Consider the following 10,592-nt stretch of genomic DNA (forward strand, 5'->3'; position numbering starts at 1 on the left):
CTATGCAAACTCCAAAGCAGGAACTGGACCTGATAGAGAGTGTAACTGAACTTAAAAGACCAGCACGAACTCCTAAGGCAAAGATCCAGCCTGTAGAAGACCTGGCTGGTTTCCAAGAGCTCTTCCAAACACCAGTGACTGCAGAAGAAACACCAAAAACACCCTTCAGATCTCCACAACCAATGCCAGTGGGCACACCAACGACCTCAAAGAGACAATCTAAAATAAATACCAGGAAAGTGGATATGAAAGAAGAGCTCTCATTACACAACAAAGTAACACGATCACCAGGAAAAGCCATGCACACACCTCTGGTACCTATTCAGGAAAAAAGCATCAGAACATCTGCAGAAACTCCAAAACTGAAACTGGATGAGTCAGAAAATTTAGGTGAACTTGAAAGATGGCTGCAAACACCTAAGACAAAGGCCCAGCCTCTGGAAGACCTCGCTGGTTTCCAGGAGCTTTTCCAAACATCATATTATGCCAAGGACTCAATGACATCTGAAAAAACTCCAAAACTGTTCTGTAGATCTCCACAACTAGGACCAGTGGATTCTCCAATGTCAAAGAGATGTCGTAAGACAAGTCTAGAGAAGGAGGTTATGAAAGATCTCTCACTAGCAAGAGAGCTAACTCAAATGTCAAAGAAAACCATGTATATATCTGAAATGAAAGATGGTAGTGACAAAAGCATCTGCTGTGAGGACTCTGTAGAACAGATACCAAACCCAACCACAAATGAATCTGGTGGCAGGCGACAGCGAAGAACAACTAAAGTAAAGGCTCAGCTTCTTGAAGACTTGACTGGTTTCCAAGAGCTCTTTGAAACACCAGGTGATGCCAAGCACCCAATAACTGCTGATGAAACCACAAAAATGCCCTATATTTCTCCAAATCGAGGGCTACTCAGAATATCACCAACCTTAAACAGACATCCCAGAGCAAGTCCGGAGATACTAGACATGAAAGAAGTGCTCTCAGCCCCCATGAAACTAAGGCAGTCAGCAACCAAAGGCTTGCATATGCCTCTAGTACCAGTTCATAAGGAGAAAAGCATCAGAGCATCTACTGAAGCTCCAATGCAGAAACAAAACTTAAGAGAAAATTTAAATGGACTTAAGAGACAGCTGCGAACACCTAAGGCAAATGCCCATGTCCTAGAAGACCTGACTGGCTTCCAAGAGCTCTTTCAAACACCTTGTCATGTCAACAACCCAATAACACCTGATGAAACTACAAAAATTCCCTGTAGATTTATGCAATCAGGATCACTGAACACTCCAACAACCTCAAAGAGACGTTCTAAGACAAGTTTGGGAAAAACAGATAGGAAAGAGATGTCTTTTTTGCAGAAGCGTACACAAACAACAGAGAAAGCCATGCATACATCCAAAGTACTAGAAGGTGATGACAAAGTTTTTAAGGGTGTTGTAGAACAGACTCTGATTCCAGCAGCAACAAGCAATAAGAAGCAGTCAAGGAAATGCAAGGAAGATGTCCCACCCTTAGAAGACCTAGCTGGCTTCCAGGAACTCTTCCAAACACCAGACCATGCCAAAGACCTGATAAGTATTGATGAGACTACAAAACTGCCCTGCATATCTGTGCAAAGGGAATCCATAGACACTCCAACAAAAGTAGTGAGACGGTCTACAAGAAGTCTACAGAGAAGCAGTGTGAAAGAGCACTTGGCAGTAATAAGTTTAACGCAAATATCTGGGAAAGTTGCACACACATATGAAGAGTCCACAGATGATAAAGACAATAAAATGTTCAAGAAATCAAAGAAACGCAAACTGGACACAGCAGCAAGTGTTACTCCCAATAAGAGACCAAGAGGAGAATCTAAGAAAAACGTGCAACCCCTGGAAGACCTGACTGGCTTTAAAGAGATGTTCAAAACACCAGGTCACATTGAGGAACCAGGGAGTGATGAACAAACTACACAAATGCCAGGCAAATTACAACCAGAATCAGTAGACACTCCCAGAAGGAGAAAAGCATTGCCCAGTACTCCCCAGAGGAAAAGGGCTATAAAAGAGAAACAAGTCTTACTTACACCAAAAGCAGCAGAAGATGATGACAAAGGCATCAGCACTTTTAAGGAATCTGCAAAGCAGACACGAGACCTAGTAGCAAATGTATCTGGCAGCAGATGCACAAGAATACCTCAGATAGAGACCCAGGTTCTGGAAGACCTTACTACCTTCCAAGAGCTTTTCCAAACACCAGACTATGCCAAAGACCCAATAACAACTGATGAAACTACAAGAACACCCTGCATGTCTCTACAAGTAGGATCACTGTATACTCCAACAGCCTCAAAGAGACATTCTAAAATAAGTCTGGGAAAAACAGATGGGAATAAAGTACTATCATCAAATAGGACACAAAAGCAATCACTAGGCAGAGCCATGCACACACCTTCAGTATCAGTTCAAGAGCAGAAAGATATTAAAGCATCTACAGAAACTCCAAAGCAAAACCTGAACCCAAGAGAAAATTTAAATGGACTTAAGAGACAGCCACGAACACTTAAGGCAAAGGCCTATGTCCTAGAAGATCTGACTGGCTTCCAAGAGCTCTTTCAAACACCTGGTCATGACAGTGACCCAGTAGCCAGTTTAAATGGACTTAGGAGACAGCCACGAACACCTAAGGCAAAGGCCCAACTTCTGGAAGATCTATCTGGTTTGCAAGAGCTCTTTCAAACACCAATCAGCCATTCTAAGCACCCACCAACTGCAGATGAAACCCCTAAATCACCCCACAGATCTCCCCAGTCACCATCAATGGACACTTTAACAGCCTCAAAGAGATGTTCTAAGATAAGTTTAGGGAAAATAGATATGAAAGAAGAGCTGTCATCACTCAGAAAGCTAACACAGTCTCCAGGCAAAACTGTGCATTCACCTTTGGTACCAGTTCAAGAATGGGAAGGCATCAGAGCATCTACAGGAACTCCACAGCAAAAATTAGCCATGACAGAAAATTTAACTGACCTTAGGAGCTGTCCAAAACCACGTAAGACAAAGACCCAGCCCCTAGAAGACCTGGCTGGCTTCCAGGAGCTCTTCCAAACACCACAGCATACCAAAGACCTAGTGACTCCAGTCAGAATCCCCCAAACACCTCATAGATCTCAATCAACACCAATGGACATTGTAAAAACCTCAAAGAGATGTCCTAAAACAAGTATAGGAGAAGATGTGAAGGCAGAGCTCTCAGTGGTGAGAAAGCAAACTTTGAAGGAAACCATGCGCACACACAAAAAAGTCATAGATGACAAAGACAATAAAGTGTTAAAGGAAATTGCCAAGAGAAAACTGGACCCAGCAGAAAATGTAACTGGCACCAAGAGGCTCCGGCAAGCACCCAAGGAAAAGACTCAAACCCTAGAAGACCTAAGTGGGTTGCAAGAGCTCTTTCAAATACCAGGTCACACTGAAGAATCTATCAGTGAAGAAAAGGCCACAATAATGCCTCACAAGTCTCCACAATCTGAACCCATCAGAACTCCAACAAATACAAAGAGAGACCGCAGGACAAGACTCAGAAAAGTGAATGTGAAGGAAGATTCCTTAGCAGTGCGAAAACCAACACGAACATCAAGGGCCATTACTCAAACCTCTGATGTACCGGAAGGTGATGACAAAGGCCTTAAGCCTTTGGATGAACTTGAAAAGAAAACATTGGACCTTGCTGCAGGTGTAAGTGGCAGCAGGAGATGTCAGAGAGCAGCCAAGTTAAAAGCTCAGTCCTCACAAGATGTGACTGTCTCCAGAGAAGTAAGCCAAACAGGCCACACTGAGAAAGCAGTGAGAGATGGAAAACCTTCAAAAATCACTTGTAAATCTCCACAAGTACCAGGGGACACTTCAGCAATCTCAAAGAGACGACCCAGGACAAGATTTGGGAAGGTAGATGTGACTGAAGAGCTCTCAGCACAGAAAAAGCAAATAGGAACATCAGGGGAGACCATGGACACACATAAAGAACCCACAAGTGATAATAAGAGTGTCAGAGAATTTAAGGAATCTGCCAAGCAAAAACTGGACCAAGAAGAAAATATAACTGGCAACAAGAGGCTGAGAGGAACACGTAAAGAAAAGACCCAACTGCTGGAAGATCTGGCTGGCTCTAAAGAGCTAATCCCAAAATCAGCTCACACTGAGGAATCATTGAAGAATGAAAAAACCACAGAAATGCCCTGCAATTCATCACAGCCAGAACCAGTGGATGCTCCAGCAAACACAAAGAGGCAACTCAGGACAAGACTTGGGAATGTGAATGTGAAAGAAGGACTCTCAGTTGTGAGGAAGCCAACGCGAATGTCAAGGGTCACCACCCACACTTCTAAAATGCCAGAAGGTGATGACAAAGACATTAAAGAATCTTCAGAACAGACACTGAACCCAGCCATTACAAGCAACAGGAGGTACCTAAGAGCAACTAAGGCAAAGTCTCAGGTGAAAGACCTACCTGGCCCTAAAGAAATAAACCAAACACCAAACCATACTGAAGAGCAGATAAATGATGTTCGTAGCCCAAAGAGCACTTCACAGCAGATACCTGACAGTATCGAACCTCGGAAAACTTTGCGAAGGGCTCTTAGGGTCCATAAAGAAAAACCCATAGAAGATTTGGTGGACACCAAAGAACCTGCAGCATCACAAAATGTAAGTAACATGTTGCTAGCCCCCAAGTCAAGATCTGGAAAAAACACAGGAACTAGGGGTGTGTGTTCTGTGATGACACCACAGGAGCCAATAAAGGAGAATCGGGTCCACAGTGAGAAGAGGACTGCTCCTGGGGAGAGACAGCAATCCCCTGATCCCTTGAACATCGTGAAGAAGCGCGCAAGAATTGTTATAAACAGAATTGAACCTGTAGAAGAACAGAACAATATGAAATCTATCAAAAAGGAGCAAGACTCAGCCATTCCAATTAAGGTGATGGGAAATTTACATAATTATTGCATGTCATTTTGGATGGATGTCTTTCTTATCTGTGCAGTAATTTGTACAGGACCTGATATGTACAATTATAAATGGATAGCCTTTCTACAGGGGTTTCTTCTGAATACTACTAATAACTTTGATTAAGGGTTCTGATAAAACTTCCTGGGACATACACAGGAATTAAACCGATTTTGTAAAGGAAATAGTAAAAATAATTGCAACTTTGAGAGGTTATTATTATTGTGTTCATCTTTAAGAAATTAAACAGAAAAAAAGGTGGACACTATTGATGGCTCTGTTACCAAGGCCAGGGATGGGTAGAAGTAGAATGCACGGTAGTGTTTTCATAGTGACAATAGTCTTGATAGGGTGAAAAAGAGCAGAGTTACAGCTCCCATAGCATCCAAAATTCGAGAAATGCATTCTTCTTGTTTCATTTCAACTATCATCATTAAAGGACTAAAATCATTTATCGTTTATGTAGTGGGACAGTTTTCAATAATTAGACTATAATTACTAGGTTTGATTATTTGCTCTGTGTTCAATTGGGTGATGTGTTTTACTGATTGTTGGAATTTTTGTGGATGTCACTTCATTTCTTCAGGGGATGTCCTTACGCACCAGACGCCAAAATAAAATTGACGGAAACCAGCAAAGACTTGAAATTCCTACATCAGAAAAGGCCAAAATAAAGAGACGTGAAAAGAAGACCATGCAGACATCTGAAGAGATAGAGCAAGAGAGCCCAGATGATGGAGCTGGGAAACCTACATCTGATGGCAAAGCCAGTGGAAACAGGGTTTGCTTGAGATCAGGAAGACAGAGTAAGAACTCCCAGCTTCACACAGCAGCAGAGGATGGAAAGGACAAAAGCGTGAATCTCCCTGTGAAGAATCAGAAAGAGAAAGAGGTAACCGACAATTCAGAGACTGTGAGTTTGAGACCCAGGAGAGCTAGAATTCAGCCCAAAGCAAGCACGCTGGAGAGGGACTCTGAACCAAGAACAACTCGAAGTACCAAGAGATCTGCAGAAAATTTGGAGAAGGTATGTATTTCACTGTTCTTACAAAAACAAAATACTTGGGTATATTTATGCTCACTGTTACGAAGTCAAATGAAAAACATGTAGCATCATGGTGCCAGTTCTAAGTTGTAAAAGGAGCATCACTAAGCCATGAGCTTTACTCTGATAGCTTTATTTTCTTATGTCAGTTTGGGGAATTCTACTTCAATGAATGGTTTAATGTTCTTAAAGACATGCAGAAAGACTTAGGCAATTATATGGTCACCAGTATCTCTCTACTTATCATGCAGCTTGTATGAAGATTATAGGTTATGGTTTTTTTTTTTTTTTTTTGTTTTATTTAGGACAAGGTGTACAGGTTCCCCCATGTAGATCTGACTCATAGTGATCCTCCTGTTTATAGCTTCCCAGGTGCTGGGATTGCAGGAGTGTGCTACCACGCCCAGTCTCAACCTCCATCTCAGTGCATCTCGGGAGCGGGGCTGGCACAGCAGGCCTGGGGGTTGAATTCCCGGCCCCTGCATCTGCCTAAGCAGGCGCTTTACTCCACTGAGCTATTTGGCCGGCCCTTATACGTTATGTCTTGTGTCTGTCTTCAGTTCACCAAAATGTACTAAAGCTAAAGGTGGCCTTCACTGTGTCAGAGGACTTCCTGTGGAAAGCCAGAATAAACAAGGGCTGGAGGTCCTGAGGGCAGACTGTACTGAGTTCTGCTCCATAGAAAGTACATGGGTGATTCCACTCTTCCTAACCAAGCCATGGCTAAGCTGATGAACTATATGTAATACTAAAATGAGATCAAATTTATTAGCTCATGAATTATTTATAATTTGAATAATGTATAATGCATGATTAAGTTCAATTAGCATTCTGGGGAATATATGATTTAGTTTAGTAAGATAGGTGGACAGTACCTTTTTGTGGATGCTGTATGATGGTTCTTAGCGTATAGACGTTGAACTTAAAACTCCTGTATTCTGACATCAGCCAATGAAATGAAGGTAGTAGCTGGCCCTTTGCCTACACGGTTTCGGCAAGTCCACTTGTTTAGACTGACGGTGTCTAGAACCACTCAGGAACTTGAACTGATTGACACCTCAGAGTCAGGATCCCCAGATGCCCCCACACACCGTGGTCATCAGGAGGCTAAGCAAGGAGCCCCTTCTTGCTGGCTGTAGCGGAGGTCATTGTGAGGAGAGATGGATAAAATGTTGCAGTGGATGGGAGGCAGAGTGACCTCCATGCCTGCACCAGAAATTAGGCTGGGTGGAGCCAGAGACCTCTGATGTGGCCACAGAGCCCAAGGAGACACCAGGATCTCAAACAGCTTCCTGTGGTTAGTATATACATCTCTTCTTCCAATTTAAAAAAAAAAAAAAAAAAAAAAATAGGGTCTACACACCGATTCATAGTTTGAAGACTATTATTATTATTATTATCCTTGGTAGATGAAAGTGGAGGATTAAAGCAATGTCCTTTCCACATGGGTGATTTTAAATACACAGCCACCGGGATCCAAGGGTGGCCCAGACCTAGCTGTTCTGCAAAGAGCTCTTAGCCTCTTCCCTGCAGCCACCAGCACCCAGGACTCCAAACACACACCGACAGGTTTCTCCAGGGCTGGGTACTTAGCTGGCACCACCATGTGCTTTGTCTCTGACTGTCCATAGACTCAGAAACTGTGTATGAGATTTGTATTTAATTTTTCCAGGCAAGAGTTTACAACTTTTCAGTGGTATCTTCATCCTTGGCTAAAGCAGATAAGAGCATCTGTTAGAATGAACAGCAAGAGGCTGGGAGAGGCAAGAAAGCTGGCTGAGGGTGAGGTGGATACCTCTGGGCATTGATGAGAAAAGCACATGTCTTCTCACAGGTGATACTGAGGCTGAGGAAGGATCATGGGAAGGGATAGTCGGAGACTGCACGCCTGGGCTGGCACTAAAACTCAGCATACGTGATAAGGCACAAGAGCTATGATTGTTACATGCTATAACAGTAGCAATAATGCTGACTAAGTCTCCCGTTCAGAGTTTCGTTTAGGGTCCCTGCCACCCTAGAATCCTGAAGGAGTGACTCCTGGTGGCTGAGGTGGCCTGCTACTCCTACCGTATAGTCAGCAAAGACACAAGGTAGACTCTTCCCAGCCAGTCCATCGGAGGAGCACGTCTTCCCTTTTCAGCATGTATATTTGTACTTGTTATCGTCTGCGTTGCAGGCTTTATGCTTAGTGCTTTGCCTCTGCTAGGTACTGTAGAATTTGATAGGCTTAAATTTAAGATCTTTTCCATTCAGATTAAACTTTTCTTTTTCTTTTTTCTTTTCTTTTTTTTTTTTTTTTGATTTGTTGTCTTACTGTTCTATCTTTTTGCTACTATCCATGATCACTTCATAACCTTTCTTTTAAGGTATGCTTGTTTCATACTTGGGTTTTTCTAATTAGATGTTTCTTGTTTGTGTTGGGGGGTGCGCATCCATTCTGAAAAGAGCAAGTTGTCTTGTGTTTCTATCTTAAGTTTTTTAGGTGGATGAACTTCTATCACAAGCTATTCAGGATGAGATTTTTAGGATGTCTTAGGACATAATCAGTATTTGCACCTTGTCCTCTGCAGGAGGAATGAGGTTTAACACACAAAAATGATAGTCCTTGTTAAATTCACTTTTTCTGACTGTTAATTTTCTATTGGTAAAGATGTGTACATTGGTAAAGCAGTTGGTTTTGTGTATTAAGTAGCTTTTGCTTGAAAAGATATATTTAAGTTTTAGAAAGGCAAAAGATTTATGCAATCTGAAGAGAAACCAGGGATTAAGAAACTAAATAAAACATTGAGAAAAGTTTAAGGTGGTATATCCTAAAACTGATTTTCCACCTTAAATTTTTTTTTTTTTTTTTTTTTAGAAGTAAGGAAGGCACAGTAACTGGTAAGGATCTGGAGTTTTACACAGTAGGGTTGATCACAATATTTTTTTTGTTTTGTTTTAATTACTCAAATTTGATTTTTCTTCCCAAACAGGATAAGAGCATCATGGAAACCAACAAAATAAGAACTCGAAGTCATCGGAATATTGAAAATATTTAGCAAATAAATTTAAGAAAAAAAAATATATTTTTGCCATAAGTTCTAGTTTAATTTTTACCTTCAGTATGAAAGTGAAGTCTGTAAATAATTGTGTCAGTGTATTTAAGGGGAAAAACCCCTTAGAGTCCCTTCGCGTTGCACCCTGGTGATCGCCGCCGTCTTGCCCAGCCGCTGATCCCGCCTTGCGTTCCCGACCCTGCCTCGTGAAGTCCTGAAGACAGCAGTGGCTGAGCACCTGGCGCCCGGTACTGGCGACACTGGGTTGGTTCCTGTCTGACCACTATGTGTTCATACTTGGTGACAAAGCCCACATACACGCCTTTGTCTAGCTTAGCATATAAGCCCCTTCCTCTTGTCTCTAATCTAGATCTCTTGTGTTGCTGCTGGCTGAGGCGGGCTTCTATCTCTTCTGTCCATTAAGTTCTTAATAAATTGAATTCTTTGTTAAAAAGTAAATTTTTCTGGCTCTGAATTGTCTTTAAAAAGCAAGCATAAAAACCATGCTGGGAGTTTCCCTGGCACCAGTTTAAATGTTGGGCCACAAAGGTGCAGACCTCTTGTGTTGCAAAATAAAGCCCGTGATTTACCATTGCCTGAGGTCGGTGTCTGTTGGCCTTTCTGAAGCATGTGCTACTCTGCGTGGTTGTTGGGTAAGTGTTTGTGTTTTCTGTCACCATGGAAACAGCAGGGACTTTTATCTTTTGTTCCAAAATTGAGTGGTTCTCAGTAGCTGTTAATATAATTTCAGTGATTAGACCAATGGAATTTATGCAACATTTCTATACAGTGAGGGCATTTGGTCCCTATATTTGGGTCATGGGCCATCTGTACAAGACAGTTCAGTCATTGATGTCCTTGGCCTTTAAGAGAGTAAAGTTGTGGTTTGAAGGACAGCTACTGAGACCGTCTTTGGGATGGCAAAGTTACTATTTCGCTAATGAAGAGAGGCTTGCCTCTTGTACTAAGAATCTGTACCAAGTCTGCTAACACCTGCGATGGCCTCTGCCTACGAAATGGGGCTGTTGACTAGGTTGCTCCTTGAATCCAGACTGTGATACCTCACTCCTCATCTCCCTGGAATCCTGTCCATCGGTCCTCCCTGCTAGGCGAGAATGGCAGACTGGACAACACAGCCTTCCTCTAGAGCAGGGACAGTGAACACTTTCGAGAAATAGTACCCAAACTGCAACCCAAAGTCCACTTACGAGGTGCCAGCACTGCCGTTAAACCTGAATTCTGAGGTCCTATTTTAGGAAAACAGCTCATACACTTAATATCTTTTGTCTTAAAAATACAGTAACAGCATTCAGTGATAAAATACTTCTTGTTATATAAGTTTGCATTTAACATGCTGTTTTGCACATAATATGATGTTTCCTGTTGTATGCATGCTGATAATTTGTCCAGCCTGGGCTGGAGGAACCTGGCTTGCGTGCTGACAGAGTACGCACCTTACGGAGGTTCACTGCTGCTTGAGGATGTATAACCAGAAGGGTGGTGCCCTGTCCCCTGCCGTATCTTTTCTAT

The 10,592-nt window shown here is 42.4% G+C and overlaps 1 protein-coding gene across 1 annotated transcript; it reads left to right on the plus strand.

Annotated features, from left to right (window-relative positions):
* Positions 1–184: 184 nt before the first annotated feature.
* LOC111815000 (proliferation marker protein Ki-67-like) lies at positions 185–9,456 on the plus strand. Its single transcript, XM_023708889.1, has 4 exons — positions 185–4,682; positions 4,767–4,955; positions 5,569–6,009; positions 9,000–9,456. Exons 1-4 carry the CDS (start codon positions 246–248, stop codon positions 9,063–9,065), a joined length of 5,133 nt encoding a protein of 1,710 aa, XP_023564657.1. The 5' UTR covers positions 185–245; the 3' UTR covers positions 9,066–9,456.
* Positions 9,457–10,592: the final 1,136 nt, after the last annotated feature.

The sequence above is a fragment of the Octodon degus genome, unplaced genomic scaffold (assembly GCF_000260255.1).
Source record: "Octodon degus isolate 3935 unplaced genomic scaffold, OctDeg1.0 scaffold00010, whole genome shotgun sequence".
In the NCBI taxonomy this organism is placed as follows: Eukaryota; Metazoa; Chordata; class Mammalia; order Rodentia; family Octodontidae; genus Octodon; species Octodon degus.